We start from the raw sequence: 18,515 nt of genomic DNA, 5'->3' as shown, positions 1-18,515 counted from the left end.
ACAGCAATAGAGAATAGCCTTGAGTGTAAGAAAGTGTTTACAGCAATTGAGAATAGCCTCGGGTGTGAGAAAGTGTTTACAGCAATTGAGAATAGCCTCGGGTGTGAGAAAGTGTTTACAGCAATAAAGATTAGCCTCGGGTGTGAGAAAGTGTTTATAGCAATAGAGAATAGCCTCAGGTGTGAGAAAGTGTTTATAGCAATAGAGATTAGTCTCAGGTGTTAGAAAGTGTTTATAGCAATAGAGAATAGCCTCAGGTGTGAAAAAGTGTTTACTGCAATAGAGAATAGCCTCAGGTGTGAAAAAGTGTTTACTGCAATAGAGAATAGCCTCAGGTGTGAGAAAGTGTTTACTGCAATAGAGAATAGCCTCAGGTGTGAGAAAGTTTTTATAGCAATAGAGAATAGTCTCAGGTGTTAGAAAGTGTTTACAGCAATAGAGAATAGCCTCAGGTGTGAAAAAGTGTTTACTGCAATAGAGAATAGCCTCAGGTGTGAAAAAGTGTTTACTGCAATAGAGAATAGCCTCAGGTGTTAGAAAATGTTTACAGCAATAGAGAATAGCCTCAGGTGTGAAAAAGTGTTTACAGCAATAGAGAATAGCCTCAGGTGTGAAAAAGTGTTTACTGCAATAGAGAATAGCCTCAGGTGTGAAAAAGTGTTTACTGCAATAGAGAATAGCCTCAGGTATGAAAAAGTGTTTACTGCAATAGAGAATAGCCTCAGGTGTTAGAAAGTGTTTATAGCAATAGAGAATAGCCTCAGGTGTTAGAAAGTGTTTACAGCAATAGAGAATAGCTTCGGGTGTGAAAAAGTGTTCACTGCAATAGAGAATAGCCTCGGGTGTGAGAAAATGTTTACAGCAATAGAGAATAGCCTCAGGTGTGAAAAAGTGTTTACTACAATAGAGAATAGTCTCAGGTGTGAAAATGTGTTTACTGCAATAGAAAATAGCCTCACGTGTTAGAATATGTTTACAGCAATAGAGAATAGCCTCAGGTGTGAGAAAGTGTTTACAGCAATTGAGAATAGCCTCAGGTGTGAGAAAGTGTTAACAGCAATAGAGAATAGCCTTGAGTGTAAGAAAGTGTTTACAGCAATTGAGAATAGCCTCGGGTGTGAGAAAGTGTTTACAGCAATTGAGAATAGCCTCGGGTGTGAGAAAGTGTTTACAGTAATAGAGAATAGCCTCAGGTGTGAGAAAGTGTTTACAGCAATTGAGAATAGCCTCAGGTGTGAGAAAGTGTTTACAGCAATTGAGAATAGCCTCAGGTGTGAGAAAGTGTTTACAGCAATAGAGAATAGCCTTGAGTGTAAGAAAGTGTTTACAGCAATTGAGAATAGCCTCGGGTGTGAGAAAGTGTTTATAGCAATAGAGAATAGTCTCAGGTGTTAGAAAGTGTTTACAGCAATAGAGAATAGCCTTGAGTGTAAGAAAGTGTTTACAGCAATTGAGAATAGCCTCGGGTGTGAGAAAGTGTTTACAGCAATAGAGAATAGCCTTGAGTGTAAGAAAGTGTTTACAGCTATTGAGAATAGCCTCAGGTGTGAGAATGTGTTTACAGCAATAGAGAATAGCCTCGGGTGTGAGAAAGTGTTTATAGCAATAGAGAATAGTCTCAGGTGTTAGAAAGTGTTTACAGCAATAGAGAATAGCCTCAGGTGTGAGAAAGTGTTTATAGCAATAGAGAATAGTCTCAGGTGTTAGAAAGTGTTTACAGCAATAGAGAATAGCCTCAGGTGTGAGAAAGTGTTTATAGCAATAGAGAATAGTCTCAGGTGTTAGAAAATGTTTACAGCAATAGAGAATAGCCTCAGGTGTGAGAAAGTGTTTATAGCAATAGAGAATAGTCTCAGGTGTTAGAAAGTGTTTACAGCAATAGAGAATAGCCTCAGGTGTGAAAAACTGTTTACTGCAATAGAGAATAGCCTCAGGTGTTAGAAAATGTTTACAGCAATAGAGAATAGCCTCAGGTGTGAGAAAGTGTTTATAGCAATAGAGAATAGTCTCAGGTGTTAGAAAGTGTTTACAGCAATAGAGAATAGCCTCAGGTGTGAAAAACTGTTTACTGCAATAGAGAATAGCCTCAGGTGTGAAAAAGTGTTTACTGCAATAGAGAATAGCCTCGGGTGTTAGAAAATGTTTACAGCAATAGAGAATAGCTTCAGGTGTTAGAAAGTGTTTACAGCAATAGAGAATAGCCTCAGGTGTGAAAAAGTGTTTACAGCAATAGAGAATAGCCTCAGGTGTGAAAAAGTGTTTACTGCAATAGAGAATAGCCTCAGGTGTTAGAAAATGTTTACAGCAATAGAGAATAGCCTCAGGTGTGAGAAAGTGTTTACAGCAATTGAGAATAGCCTCAGGTGTGAGAAAGTGTTTACAGCAATAGAGAATAGCCTTGAGTGTAAGAAAGTGTTTACAGCAATTGAGAATAGCCTCGGGTGTGAGAAAGTGTTTACAGCAATTGAGAATAGTCTCGGGTGTGAGAAAGTGTTTACAGTAATAGAGAATAGCCTCAGGTGTGAGAAAGTGTTTACAGCAATTGAGAATAGCCTCATGTGTGAGAAAGTGTTTACAGCAATAGAGAATAGCCTTGAGTGTAAGAAAGTGTTTACAGCAATTGAGAATAGCCTCGGGTGTGAGAAAGTGTTTATAGCAATAGAGAATAGTCTCAGGTGTTAGAAAGTGTTTACAGCAATAAAGAATAGCCTTGAGTGTAAGAAAGTGTTTACAGCAATTGAGAATAGCCTCGGGTGTGAGAAAGTGTTTACAGCAATAGAGAATAGCCTTGAGTGTAAGAAAGTGTTTACAGCAATTGAGAATAGCCTCGGGTGTGAGAAAGTGTTTACAGCAATAGAGAATAGACTCGGGTGTGAGAAAGTGTTTATAGCAATAGAGAATAGTCTCAGGTGTTAGAAAGTGTTTACAGCAATAGAGAATAGCCTCAGGTGTGAGAAAGTGTTTATAGCAATAGAGAATAGTCTCAGGTGTTAGAAAGTGTTTACAGCAATAGAGAATAGCCTCAGGTGTGAGAAAGTGTTTATAGCAATAGAGAATAGTCTCAGGTGTTAGAAAATGTTTACAGCAATAGAGAATAGCCTCGGGTGTGAGAAAGTGGTTATAGCAATAGAGAATAGTCTCAGGTGTTAGAAAGTGTTTACAGCAATAGAGAATAGCCTCAGGTGTGAAAAAGTGTTTACTGCAATAGAGAATAGCCTCAGGTGTGAAAAAGTGTTTACTGCAATAGAGAATAGCCTCAGGTGTTAGAAAGTGTTTACAGCAATAGAGAATAGCCTCAGGTGTTAGAAAGCGTTTACAGCAATAGAGAATAGCCTCAGGTGTTAGAAAGTGTTTACAGCAATAGAGAATAGCCACAGGTGTGAAAAACTGTTTACTGCAATAGAGAATAGCCTCAGGTGTTAGAAAATGTTTACAGCAATAGAGAATAGCCTCAGGTGTGAGAAAGTGTTTATAGCAATAGAGAATAGTCTCAGGTGTTAGAAAGTGTTTACAGCAATAGAGAATAGCCTCAGGTGTGAAAAAGTGTTTACTGCAATAGAGAATAGCCTCAGGTGTGAAAAAGTGTTTACTGCAATAGAGAATAGCCTCAGGTGTTAGAAAATGTTTACAGCAATAGAGAATTGCCTCAGGTGTTAGAAAGTGTTTACTGCAATAGAGAATAGCCTCAGGTGTTAGAAAGTGTTTACAGCAATAGAGAATAGCCTCAGGTGTGAAAAAGTGTTTACTGCAATAGAGAATAGCCTCAGGTGTGAAAAAGTGTTTACTGCAATAGAGAATAGCTTCAGGTGTTAGAAAGTGTTTACAGTGATAGAGAATAGCCTCAGGTGTTAGAAAGTGTTTACAGCAATAGAGAATAGCCTCAGGTGTTAGAAAGTGTTTATAGCAATAGAGAATAGCCTCAGGTGTTAGAAAGTGTTTACAGCAATAGAGAATAGCCTCATGTGTGAAAAAGTGTTTACTGCAATAGAGAATAGCCTCAGGTGTGAAAAAGTGTTTACTGCAATAGAGAATAGCCTCAGGTGTTAGAAAGTGTTTACAGTAATAGAGAATAGCCTCAGGTGTTAGAAAGTGTTTACAGCAATAGAGAATAGCCTCAGGTGTTAGAAGGTTTTTATAGCAATAGAGAATAGCCTCAGGTGTTAGAAAGTGTTTATAGCAATAGAGAATAGCCTCAGGTGTGAAAAAGTGGTTACTGCAATAGAGAATAGCCTCAGGTGTTAGAAAATGTTTACAGTAATAGAGAATAGCCTCAGGTGTGAAAAAGTGCTTACAGCAATAGAGAATAGCCTCGGGTGTTAGAAAATGTTTACAGAAATAGAGAATAGCCTCAGGTGTTAGAAAGTGTTTACAGCAATAGAGAATAGCCTCAGGTGTTAGAAAATGTTTACAGCAATAGAGAATAGCCTCAGGTGTTAGAAAATATTTATAGCAATAGAGAATAGCCTCAGGTGTTAGAAAATGTTTACAGCAATAGAGAATAGCCTCAGGTGTGAAAAAGTGTTTACAGCAATAGAGAATAGCCTCGGGTGTTAGAAAATGTTTACAGCAATAGAGAATAGCCTCAGGTGTTAGAAAGTGTTTACAGCAATAGAGAATAGCCTCAGGTGTGAGAAAATGTTTACAGCAATAGAGAATATCCTCAGGTGTTAGAAAGTGTTTACAGCAATAGAGAATAGCCTCATGTGTGAAAAAGTGTTTACAGCAATAGAGAATAGCCTCGGGTGTTAGAAAATGTTTACAGCAATAGAGAATAGCCTCAGGTGTTAGAAAGCGTTTACAGCAATAGAGAATAGCCTCAGGTGTTAGAAAGTGTTTACAGCAATAGAGAATAGCCTCAGGTGTTAGAAAATGTTTACAGCAATAGAGAATTGCCTCAGGTGTTAGAAAGCGTTTACAGCAATAGAGAATAGCCTCGGGTGTTAGAAAATGTTTACAGCAATAGAGAATAGCCTCAGGTGTGAGAAAGTGTTTACAGCAATAGAGAATAGCCTTGGGTGTGAGAAAATGTTTACAGCAATATAGAATAGCCTCAGGTGTTAGAAAGCGTTTGCAGCAATAGAGAATAGCCTCAGGTGTGAGAAAATGTTTACAGCAATAGAGAATAGCCTTGGGTGTGAGAAAATGTTTACAGCAATAGAGAATAGCCTCAGGTGTGAGAAAATGTTTACAGCAATAGAGAATAGCCTTGGGTGTGTGGAAATGTTTACAGCAATAGGGAATAGCCTCGGGTGTGAGAAAGTGTTTACAGCAATAGAGAATAGCCTCAGGTGTTAGAAAGTGTTTACAGCAATAGAGAATAGCTTCAGGTGTGAAAAAGAATTTACAGCAATAGGGAATAGCCTCAGGTGTTAGAAAGTGTTTACAGCAATAGAGAATAGCCTCAGGTGTGAAAAAGTGTTTACAGCAATAGGGAATAGCCTCAGGTGTGAGAAAATTTTTACAGCAATAGAGAATAGCCTCAGGTGTGAAAAAGTGTTTACAGCAATAGAGAATAGCTTCAGGTGTGAAAAAGTGTTTACAGCAATAGGGAATAGCCTCAGGTGTTAGAAAGTGTTTACAGCAATAGAGAATAGCCTCAGGTGTGAGAAAATGTTTATAGCAATAGAGAATAGCCTCAGGTGTGAAAAAGTGTTTACAGCAATAGAGAATAGCCTTGGGTGTGAGAAAATTTTTACAGCAATAGAGAATAGCCTCGGTTGTGAGAAAGTGTTTAGAACAGCCTCGTGGTTGAGAAAGTGTTTAAAGCTGGGTCCCATATCTGAAAGAAAGATCTTATGAGAAAGAGAGACCAATAATTTCCATGTACACATCTTCTAAATGTCCATTTACACGGCTTATGACATGCTTTTTTTTTTTTTAACCAATTTATTTGATTTGATTTCGACTGACCTGTATTTAAGGCACAAATCACGCCAGCTGCTTCGTCCGCTTGACAATCATGGTTAATATCATACGAACATTTTTGCAGTTGTGTCTCGTCTCCTAAACATTTGACGTTGTCCATCAAATAAAAATTGTCCTTTGCATCTCCGTACCAAGACGAAACCAAAAACTCCTCAGCTCCCCTGAAAATAAGGAAAGAAAAAAATGAGCCCGTGGAAAATTCTGTATTCAAACTACCATTCTGATTTTTGATTGCTGCTACAGAATCTGAACCACAGTAGATAGATTTTTGCCAAATAAATTTACGTAAACAGTCGGAAAACCCCGAGTAAAACCGATTTTTATTTTACAAGGGTGTCACCACTTATCAAAGTCCGAAGGTCATTCGAGGGTAAGAGCTAATAGATGTAAGGTGGTAGTGTAGTAATCGTTAATGGTGTAGGTTGGGTACTATTTGATTTAAGGGGGCGGTTCCACAAGAACTTGTTTACATTAGACTTGATAGAGTCCAAAACTGGCTGTGAAACCTAGTAGGTGATGCCTTTTTTTCCCCAGCAGCGTTTTTCCACAGAAGTTGTGAGACTCTCTGCTCTATCCTTAATTTTCATTGCAAGTGCTTGTCTGAACTTCAATCTATGGTACCCCTTTGGCAAATTTTCTTAAAAAATACTTGACTAGCTATAACCACTATCAATAGTTTCCCTCACCCTCTATCTGTGCCTGAATCTAAACATAGGTTACATTAACTCAGCTTCTTTCCTAGAACTGGCAGCCTGTTCCATAGGTCTGCTTCCCAGCCGACTACAGTACAGTAGCCTTCAAGTCTAATGTAAAGAAGTTCTTGTTGAAGCGCCCACTTAAATAATCCAATTCTATGCAACTTACACCATCAACGATTACTACATCACCACCTTACATTCATTAACCCTTATCCTTGAGTGGCCATCTGACCTTGATAAGTAGTGACTCCCTCGTAAAAATAAATAAATAAAATAAAATAAGATAATCTGGACTTATTACGTTTTGCGAGTTTGTGTTACTCTACACATAGATTCGAAAAAATGTGATCAAAAAATCAAATACAGAACAAATGAATGTTATCAAAGGCAAGATGAGTTAATTTTCTATCCAACTGGATGATTTTTTAGTGGTTTTACTTTAAAACGTGTAATCGATTCGAAAATCATACCGTGTTTATCGATATATTTTAAAAAGAAAAATCTCGGCATGCTCTCTGTTAAACTCAGTAAGTTTGGGAAAATGAGTTCAAACAAACAAATTATACAAAATAGTGTTAGAAACCCACCGAGTATATGTCCGCCTATGTCACGGTAACATAAATTGAGCGAGTTTCTAACAGTATTTTGTATAATTTTTTTGTTTTAACTCATTTTCCCAAACTTACCGTGTTCAACAGCGAACATGCCGCCATTTGCATTTTTCAAATGCATCGGTAAACACTGTATGTTTTTCGAGCTGACTCAACATGTTACATTAAATAAAAACACTAAAAATTATCCAGTTTGGTTGAAAAGTAACTTATCTTGTCTTCGATAACATTTATTTGTTATTTGTTTTTTGACAACTTTTTCGAATCTATGTGTATAGTAAAACAATCCCCGTTTTGCATTCGAACCCGTCTTTTACCTCTCATATCCAAGTTGTTTGCAAGCCACATCAGCATCTTTGATATCCCAGTCGTCGTCGCAGACGTAGCCCCAGGAATCATTTCGATAGATTTTCACATTGCCAGCATTGAAATACGTAGAAGTGCCTGAAAGTCTGTAGAAAGGAAAAAGATTTTAAAAAGGCATTTAAAGGAGTGTTAAAGGAGTGTAAGCTAGTTTATGAAGAGACATTTAATAGGAGTGCATAAGGAGTGTCTAAAAAGTCATTTAAACAGGGTGTATACAGAATCCATGAATAAACATTTAAATAAGTGTTAAAGGAGTGCTTCAGGAGTACATAAGAGACATTTAAATAAGTGTTAAATTTTAAGGAGGATTACAGGAGTTTTTAAGCAGTGTTTATAAAGGCATATAAAGGAATGTATAAGGAGTATATAAGCGTGTACACAAAAAAAAGCATTTAAAGGAGTGTAAAAAATACACTTAAGGAGTGTTAAAGGGTTGTACAGAAAGGTTTATAAAATATGGAAAGACGTTTACAGAAGTTTTTAAAAAGTGCTTAAAGTGTGTATAAAAATACCTTTACAAAGTGTGTATAAGAAGTGTATGAATAAAAATTTAAATGCGTGTTAAACGAGTGCATCAGGAGTGTATAAAAATACAGTGAAATAAGTGTTAAAGAAGTCTACAGAGAGGTTTATAAAATACATTTTAACGAGGGTTATAGGAGTTTATAAGCTGTGTATAAAAAGACACTAAAAGAAGTTTTTAAAAAGTGCATAAAAAGTGTATCAAAATCCATTTATACATGGTACATAAAGAGTATATGAAGAAACATTTAAATGAGTGTTAAAGAAGTGCATGAGAAGTGTATGAAAATATATTTTCAGAAGAATTACATAAGTTCATAAGTAGTGTATGAAAAGACATTTAAAGGAGTGCATAAGGAGTGCACAAAAGACATTTAAAGGAGTGTTAAAATAGTGTAGAGAGAGATTTATAAATTACATGTTAAGGAGGGTTACAGAAGTCTATAAAAAGACATTTAAAGGAATGTATAAGGTTGGTTAGGGTTAGGGTTAGGGTTAGGGTTAGGGTTAGAGTGAATGGAGGGGGGGCTGGTTAGTTGGTTGGTTGGTTTTTGTTTTACGGCATATCAACCCTTTTCGGGTTATTTAATGCCGAATCCAAAGATTTTGAAGAAAAAATTTTTAATACAATATATTTGTTGTTTTCAAATCAGTTTCTAACAGGTACTACCACTCCGGGTCAGAGTGGACCTGGGAGCAATGGTAATTAAAGGGTGGCTCCACACTCCCCAAAGCCCGCAAGTTGGGGCTTCACCACTGGATATAGTTTAAGGTCATGTCCAAGACCAATGTATAAGGAGTATATAAACGTGTACAAAAAAAAACATTTAAAGGAGTTTTAAAGGAGTGTATGAAAATGCACTTAAAGGGGTGTTAAAGGGGTGTCAAAGGGGTGTATAGAAAGGTTTATAAAATACGTTTTCAGAAGGGTTACAGAAGTATATAAACGTGCATGAAAAGACATTGAAAGGAGGGCATATTTAAATGCAATTAAAACAAGCTTTCGGTAACAAAATGTAGTACATGGTTTGGCTAGTATCTGTAATGAACGAACATATGCTATATTGCTCTCACATAAGAGGTAATAGCTGGGAGGAATCCATATATAAAGTGTGTGTGTGTGTGTGTGTGTGTTTGGTTTGGTTGGTTTTGTTTTACGGCATATCAACCCTTTTCGGGTTATTTAATGCCGAATCCAAAGATTTTGAAGAAAAATTTTTTTAATAGAATATATTTGTTGTTTTCACATCGGTTTCTATTTAACCCATAGTTGGGACCCTAACAGGTACTACCACTCCGGGTTAGAATGGACCTGTGAGCAATGGTAATTAAAGGGTGTCTCCACACTCCCCAAAGCCCACAAGCTGGGGCCTCACCACTGGATATAGTTTAAGGTCATATCCAGGACCCCCATTGAGGGACTTTTACCCTCTGCAGGGGGGCAGTCGGCGTATTCTAATGCCCCACCGACAGGGCCAACAACAACTATAAAGATGAGGATAACAGGATTTATCATCTCAAAGGATTCCAATAAAAATAATATAACTCGAATATGATTTAAGAGATGTAAACCTGTCATTTAATAATAAATGGCCATACGTATTATTTGGATTCTTCGGACTACTGTTCTCATCTTGTGTGTCATTTTCAAAACGTTTCGATCGATGTAACTGCCGACCTTCTTCCAGTATATCTAACTGAACTCAGCAATATTTCTGTTGAACTCGAGAATCTGCACGGAATTTCAAACGGAACTGTTTATTTAATCCATCGGGGTAGCATGTTCTTGTTCCATCAACCATGACTGGGTAGAAGTCCTAAGTGTTAACGTCCTATTCTATTTATCATGCCCATAGAAAAGACTGATGATCTCCCCTGGTATTAGTCAGGGGGACGAGGTGTTATCTCTTATTAGTAGTACTTCCCTTCGAGACAAGTCACTCGTGTTCATAATTCCAATAAATATCCTTCTTTTATGATATTACTGTCTGGATCTTATTTATTTCATCTTAATTCTAAGTAATTTGCAATTATATTCTCTGTAAGGAGTGCGTGGCGTAGTGGATAAAGTAATTGGTAAAAATCAGTAGTATCTTACACTCTTCTGGGGGTTGAAGGTTCGATCCTCAGTGCGGGGAAGACTCAAAAGTATAATTGTGAATTAATAAAATAAATGAAATCCCATGCAGATTCCCGAGTTCGGCAGAAAGATTCCCGAGTTCAACAAGACACACCTGAAGAAGGTCGGATGTTACATGAGAACACTGAAGGATCCAAATAATATGAGTAATGAATCCTCATTTCAAAAATTCAAAAACGTCATCATAATATCATATTAATCTGAAGATTCTATTGTTGGCATTGGTTTCCCCGATATTTTCCTAATTGGAATTCTTTCCAGAAAGACATCGGGTTCTTATGAGAGGGGCCACATGAAGGTTGCCAACATACAAAGTGAAAGTGATTTTTGTGAAAAGAAATTGGATTCAAACTTGGGACACCCAGGTCGTCAGACCGTGTCGTTAAACACTAGACCACCATCATCTCCCAAAAAGTTAATAAATGGCCACGTTTTGAAGGCTTACCTGATACGGTCGTTGCCAAGAGGTTCATAGATAGTGGCTACTTTGCCTGTGGTTTCAATCTGAAAATAAAAATCTTGGAATAATTTCGGAAAGGAATGATGAATTCGGAATGACAGTTGGTTCTTATTATACAAGGCGTCTTCAATAATTTTCAGATTCTTTTGCAGTCATTTAAAATTGTCGTAGACTCTTGAAAATTCAGTATGCTATTGCTGTACATCTTATGAGATGACTGACCAATTTTAATGATTTCACTTTCAAATGAACAGCGACAGCAGGAATTGGAATATATCCTACTAAAGCCTGATTATCACAGCTCGTGGTTTTCAAAAATTCAATCTGGATGAGAGGACACTTTAAAAGAACGATATGCAATAAAATTCTGTTTTAAACTTGGAAAAAAAAATGCCACAGAATCGTATGGAATGCTTTAGACTGCTTTTGGACTATTTTCCATGAATCGAGCATCAGATTTTGAGTGGTATAAGAGACTCAGGCAAGGCAAGGAATCTGTGAGGGATAATGAGAGGTGTGGGAGACGTAAGGAAGTCAGAACACCAGAGTTTATTGGCCAAATAAAGAATTTCATAGATAAGGATCGTCGTGTGTCTATAAAGACAATAATTGCACAGTTTGATGTCAGTGTGGGACTGTACACACAATTATTCACGAAGAACTGAAGATGTGAAAGATTTCCTCGCCCTCCCTATTGTCCACATCTTGCTCCTTGTGACTTTTGGTTACTCTTTAAGCTCAAGGAAAACCTTAGAGACTGTCGTTATGAGACAATTGAAGAGGTGAAAGAGGCTGTGATGAGGATCATTGACATGCTCACACAAGAGGACTTCCATGGGTCTTCCAGAAGTTTTTGAAATAGTACAAGTGCATTGCAGTCGGAGGAGATTACTTTGAAGAGGACTAGAGTTTCAGGAGTATCAATAAAAGTGCTCATACGAAAAAAAGTCTGGAAACTTATTGAAGGCACCTTATAAGTTAAATTACCACTTTTAGATCAATCGTAAACATTTATGCTGACGACACCACAATATATGGCAATACTTCAAAGGCCAGCAATGACCAAGATCTTTTTGATTCTCTCTCTTCTGATCTTGAGCACGTGGTGCAATGGGGAAAAGGTGGTTGGTTAATTTTAATACATCTAAAACCAAGCTTCTCTCTTTTCATCATAATCGCTCTGATCACCCTCACGCTCCAATTGAAATGAATAGCTCTTGTCTTGGGGAAGCACCATGTCCTGACAAGCTTTTGGGACTGACCTTCACTCTTGATCTGAAATGGAACACAGGCATCAAATTTGTTGCCAAGAGCGCTGGAAAAATAGTGGGATCACTTTACCACTTCAATAGGTATATCACTGCCAACGCAATCCTCTATCTGTATAAGAGCGAGGTATGCCTTAAAATGGAGTACTGTTGCTACATCTGGGAAGGAGTTCTCTGTGTCCCCTATCCAGCCTTGATAGAGTTAAAAACCGGCTTCAAAATCTTGTAGGTGGTGCCCTTTTCTATTCTCTGCTACCTTTTTTCCACAGAAGAAATGTTGCGAGCCTGTCTCTGCTCTATCGTAATTTTCATGGCAAGTGCTCGGCTGAACTCCAATCTATGGTTTCTCCTTGCTAAACTTTCACACAAAACACTCGACTAGCTACAGAGATGTCTAAATATGTGTAACAACACAGATAAGCTTAAGCATGAATAAGATTATCCATCTCCCTAAAATATTTGAATGTATATATTTTTTTTTTTTTTACATAGGCGTCATCACTTATCAAGGCCGATAGGCCACTCAAGGATAAGGGTTAAAGAGTGTAGAGTAGTCAAAAGGACAATATAGTAATCGATAGTAATGGAAGTTCGGTAAATTTGTTAACTTAAGTGGAACGGCTCATCAGAAACTTGTTCACGTTGGACTTGAAAACAACCATATTATAGACAGCTGGAAAGCAGGAAAACGGAAGACAATTCCACAGGCGTGCAGTTCTAAGAAAGAAGCTTTGATCATGGAATCTATGTTTACGTTTAGGCACAGATAAAGAGTGGGGGGAATTATTGATAGTGTTTTCAGCTAGTCGAGTGTTTCTTGTGAAAGTTTGGCGAGGGGGGGGGACGATAGATTGAAGCTCAGTCGAACACTTTCCATGAAAATAACGATAAAGCAGAGACAAACTAACAACATCTCTTCTGTGAGATAGAGGTTGCAGCGAAGAGAAAAGGACATTTCCCACCAGGCCACGAAGTCTATTTTGAACCCTATAGCGATTGGACGATTCTAATTCCCCCTCCCCCGATTCCGATACAATTACGGATTCTGATTCTTTATAAATCTCTAACTATTCAACAGTAAAGCTGTTAGTTTTTCACAGTTACCGTAAAAGCACATATATGGAAATCTGCCCTCTCAGATCAGATCAAGAAAAACTTTTTTTTAGAGCCGTAGTGGAGAAGGTGCTGCTTTATGGTTCACCAGCAAAACTTGAAATTAAATTTAGAATGTTAAACCGGAAAACATAACCAACTATTAGCATGGACTCTCAGTAAAAAACTTGAAAGTAAGTTAGATGGAACTTCCACTACAATGCTCCGGGCAGTGTTAAACTTAAACTCGAAAAAAAAACACCCAATCATTAGTCGTCTGTATGGTTGGTTACTCAGGATCTCTTCAGTAATAAGAGTGAGACGAACCCGTTATGCCGGACATTGCTACAGAAGAAAAGATGAAGTCGTCAGTGATGTGGTACTGTGGGATCCTAAACACAGAACGGCTAAAGTAGGAAGATCTGTCAAGATGTACAAAGAATTATTGACAGTAGACACTGCCTTACAACTTGAAGATCTTCCTAAGACCATGGGAGATAGTGACCTATGGAGGGAAAGAATCAATTTGACCCGAGCAACCTGCCCGATGTAATGATGATATACCCAGGTGTATAAATACATAGACAGAGAATGGTTGTCCTTGTGTTGGTGAGTGAGAAGATGTATCATCATCATCTTCATCACCATCACCACCACCACCACCATCATCATCATCATCATCGTCGTCGTCGTATGAACCCGAAGATTCTATTGTTGGCATTGGTTTCCCCAACATTCTTCTACTTAGAATTATTTCTAGAAAGATATCATTCATGACGGGAGGGACCACAGAGAAGGTTGCCAGCATCCTAAGTAGAAAGAGATTTTTGTGCTGGTCATTAATCTATATGAATAAAACTAGATGTACGTGTTTCAGTCTGCGTATAAATATTTAACCGAAACCTTAGTTTCGGTTAAATATTTATACGTAGACTCACAGACAGATACACATAAACTTAAACTGCTGGTCACATAGCAGATACACATAAACTTAAACTTAAACTGCTGGTCACATAGCAGATACACATAAACTTATACTTAAACTGCTGGTCACATAGCAGATACACATAAACTTTAACTGCTGGTCACATAGCAGATACACATAAACTTAAACTTAAACTGCTGCTCACATAGCAGATACACATAAACTTAAACTTAAACTGCTGGTCACATAGCAGATACGCATAAACTTAAACTGCTGGTCACATAGCAGATACACATAAACTTAAACTTAAACTACTAATCACATAGCAGATACACATAAACTAAAACTTTAACTGCTGGTCACATAGCAGATACACACAAACTTAAACTTAAACTGCTGGTCACATAGCAGATACACATAAACTTAAACTTAAACTGCTGGTCACATAGCAGATACACATAAACTTAAACTTAAACTGCTGGTCACATAGCAGATACACATAAACTTATACTTAAACTGCTGGTCACATAGCAGATACACATAAACTTTAACTGCTGGTCACATAGCAGATACACATAAACTTAAACTTAAACTGCTGCTCACATAGCAGATACACACAAACTTAAACTTAAACTGCTGGTCACATAGCAGATACGCATAAACTTAAACTGCTGGTCACATAGCAGATACACATAAACTTAAACTTAAACTGCTGGTCACATAGCAGATACACATAAACTAAAACTTTAACTGCTGGTCACATAGCAGATACACACAAACTTAAACTTAAACTGCTGGTCACATAGCAGATACACATAAACTTAAACTTTAACTGCTGGTCACATAGCAGATACACATAAACTTAAACTTAAACTGCTGGTCACATAGCAGATACACACAAACTTAAACTTAAACTGCTGGTCACATAGCAGATACGCATAAACTTAAACTTAAACTGCTGGTCACATAGCAGATACACATAAACTTAAACTTTAACTGCTGGTCACATAGCAGATACACATAAACTTAAACTTAAACTGCTGGTCACATAGCAGATACACATAAACTTAAACTTAAACTGCTGCTCACATAGCAGATACACATAAACTTAAACTTTAACTGCTGGTCACATAGCAGATACACATAAACTTAAACTTAAACTGCTGCTCACATAGCAGATACACATAAACTTAAACTTTAACTGCTGCTCACATAGCAGATACACATAAACTTAAACTTAAACTGCTGGTCACATAGCAGATACACATAAACTTAAACTTAAACTGCTGGTCACATAGCAGATACACATAAACTTAAACTTAAACTACTGGTCACATAGCAGATACAAATAAACTTAAACTTAAACTACTGGTCACATAGCAGATACACATAAACTTAAACTTAAACTGCTGGTCACATAGCAGATACACATAAACTTATACTTAAACTGCTGGTCACATAGCAGATACACATAAACTTAAACTTAAACTGCTGGTCACATAGCAGATACACATAAACTTAAACTTAAACTGCTGGTCACATAGCAGATACACATAAACTTAAACTGCTGGTCACATAGCACTAAAATTAAGAGCAAATAGTCTTCATACAACAAGGATGGTTTATAACGATTAAAACTTTGTTTGGATGGAAGGATAACGCTGGATTAAAACGTACCTTTCAAAATGTGAAGAAGATAAAGGGTTTCATAGTGTGGAGTGATGAGTGATGATCGGGACCTGTGGAAATTCCACAGGGGACTCTTTCATATGTAATATATAGGGCTATGACAACAGAATATTCTTATTGTTTTTACTCTTGAGTATATATCCGACACAAACACAGTTAATCAACCGAGAACCACATCACTATATAAAAGCATATAAGATATCAATGGATACACACTCGGGAGTCAAAATAATGAAAAGAATATGCTGTTGTCCTAGCCCTAGTAATCATACATCAAGAATGGTTCATAACAAGTAAAATCTTTGTTTGGATGAATAACGGTTGATTAAAACGTGTTTAACATTAATAAACTAATATTTATTTGGGATGATGTACGAAAGAGCAAATATCCACCGAATGTTTTATTTACATATATACGTATATAAGATTATATAGGAAGAAAGTTTGTTCTTGAATAAGATATTTTGGGGGCAATTTTTATGATTTTTTTTTTTTTCAAATTTTAGTAGAAATATTGAAAATGGGGAAAAAAACTATCATGAATTTTTTTGGGAAATAAAAGTTTTTGATCTTTTGTATTTTCTTAAAAAAGTTTCTGCGTTAATTTTTTCTTCTTCTTTTTTTTCAATGCAGTAAAATATACAGTGCGAAGGAACACATGCCTATACACCCGAGATTGCAGATTTGTGGTCAAGAAAAGAGAATTTGAGAAGAAGTGTGCTAGGTGTGTCAGAAACTGACCTTACGAATGCGTGAAAAAATATTGAATAATTCGACCCCCCTGTCTTTCCAAGCTTATAATGTAAATGTAATTCAAACCCTATTTTTTTTTTTTTTTTTCAATTAAAGGAGCAAGGACCAAGGTTTTATATAAAAAAAAAACAATGTGATTTAAAAAAATAAAGGTTTTAAACTTCGGACTTTACATGTAAATTTCTAAAAAACACTTCTTTTTTTTGTTTTAAATTTGAATATATTATTTATTGATCTTTTATCTTCAATTTGTGATATATAAAACTTTGGTGAGTAAATTAATTATTTTCTTTTTAACAGACATTTCAAAATGGGGGGCGTGAATTAAAAAAAAAAATCGTTTGTCTACAATATTATATTAGGTTTATTGAAAAGAGCATAAAATTTCACATTGACCCTGAAAATATCGTAAAAATTGAATCAATAAAAATATTTGGATATATTTTTAAAGTTTAAAAATTGAAAAATACTTAACTCGTAAAATTCAATTGATTTCATTACTGTTTTTTTTTTAAATAAAAAAATAATATTTCTATTACTTTTTATACAACTTTAGTAGTTTATTTTGGTAGTATAAACCTTAAAGAAAATAAACAACCCACTTTTAAATGAGAAATTACGAGTTTTTTTTTATATTTTATTTGCAGTTTCGTGTTAGGGGTGTCAAAAATTCCCCAAAAATTCTGATACACCTAGAAGTGTGCTCGAACAAACCCAGCTGCATTGTTTAATTTTCTGTAATATACATGCGAGCGGGATTTGTGGTGTAAATAAGCAGATATTTCGGCGTTTGCTCCTGATTGTATATGTAAAGCTGGATTTAGTAAGAGAATTTTAGCATTATACTAAAATGTATTGTAAGCTATCCAAAAATCATGTTACCATACTTTTCGAATTTTAGTACCAGCCAAGAGCTAGCCATAATGCCACGCCAGTTGGACATACTACATGTCTCTATCTCTCAATATATGTATCTTACCATCTCTGCCCGAATAATGAACCCGAGATAATAAAATAAACAAAATGTATTGTGGGTATAAACGTATACTTAATACATTACAATATACGGTGAAAAAGGAACACATGCCTATACATCCGAGATTATAGCTTCCGGCAGCTGTTTCCACACGTCCACCACACGTTGAGAGAAGAAGTGTGCTCAAACAGAGCCAGCTTCCCCCTTCCGATATCGCTGCTTATCAAAACACAAGGAATGCCCACGAGTCCAACAATCTTGTTTCAAAGGAAGCATCTTGAGAAAATCCAAGTTTTATTTCCCATGCAGATATTTGAAGACTTGGATGTTATCCCCCTCTCATTCAACGGAACAGCGGAACACCTGATAGGCCCTGAACTGGCATCTAAGCTTCAGCCTCTGTCCCATCGACGAAATGTTGCATCCCTCTGCCTGTTCTACAAGTACATCCCTCTGCCTGTTCTAAAAGTATTTTAGTGGTGAATGCTCTGACGAACTGCAATCACTTGTGCCCCCACGACGTGAGCACCCTCGACAAACCCGACAGGCTGCTAAATCCCACCCCCACACTGTAGAGATCCCTAGATGTAAAAGATCTTTCTACTCCAATAGTTTCTTCCCCAGAACCGCTAGACATTGGAATTCCATTCCAGGTCCCTGCTTCCCCAACAGTACTGACGTGCAGAAGTTCAAGTGTAACGTGAACCGACATCTTGCTGCCCAAATCCCTATATAGTACCCTAGTAGTTGTTGCCCCTGATAGTAGCCCCCTACACCAAAGTGGCAATTTGCCTTGTTTGGAGTGAAAATGTAATTAAAAAAAACAAACTTTTTTTAAAAACACCAGAATTGGAAGATCCAGTTCCTTCAGTTGCTCCTCATAGGACAAATTATGCAAATCTGGGACCAATTTCGTAGCCCTTCTCTGCATCGCTTCAATGGTTCCAATGTGACGCATATATCGCGGAGACCATACTGGTGTGGCATATTTTAGCTTTGGACGGATCAGCCCTTCATAGAAAGACAGGAACATAACACATTCCATGGTTGTAAACGAACGATGACATACGTCGACCAACTTGTTAGTCGC

The 18,515-nt window shown here is 36.9% G+C and overlaps 1 protein-coding gene across 3 annotated transcripts in view; it reads right to left on the bottom strand.

Annotated features, from left to right (window-relative positions):
• The window catches only part of LOC145266351 (serine protease svh-1-like), a 228,974-nt gene that overhangs the window by 119,980 nt on the left and 90,479 nt on the right, over positions 1–18,515 (bottom strand). For all 3 annotated transcript variants that reach the window (XM_080121964.1, XM_080121966.1, XM_080121965.1), the window contains 3 exons: positions 10,708–10,766; positions 7,552–7,686; positions 5,911–6,086 (listed from right to left, as the gene is read on the bottom strand). In XM_080121964.1, the coding sequence (XP_079978090.1) occupies positions 5,911–6,086; positions 7,552–7,686; positions 10,708–10,766 (370 nt within the window). The remainder of the gene's footprint in view (positions 1–5,910; positions 6,087–7,551; positions 7,687–10,707; positions 10,767–18,515) is intronic.

This window comes from Euprymna scolopes, chromosome 41 (genome assembly GCF_053919585.1).
Source record: "Euprymna scolopes isolate OS-2025 chromosome 41, ASM5391958v1, whole genome shotgun sequence".
Classification (NCBI taxonomy): Eukaryota; Metazoa; Mollusca; class Cephalopoda; order Sepiida; family Sepiolidae; genus Euprymna; species Euprymna scolopes.
This window is presented reverse-complemented; position numbering and strand designations above follow the sequence as displayed.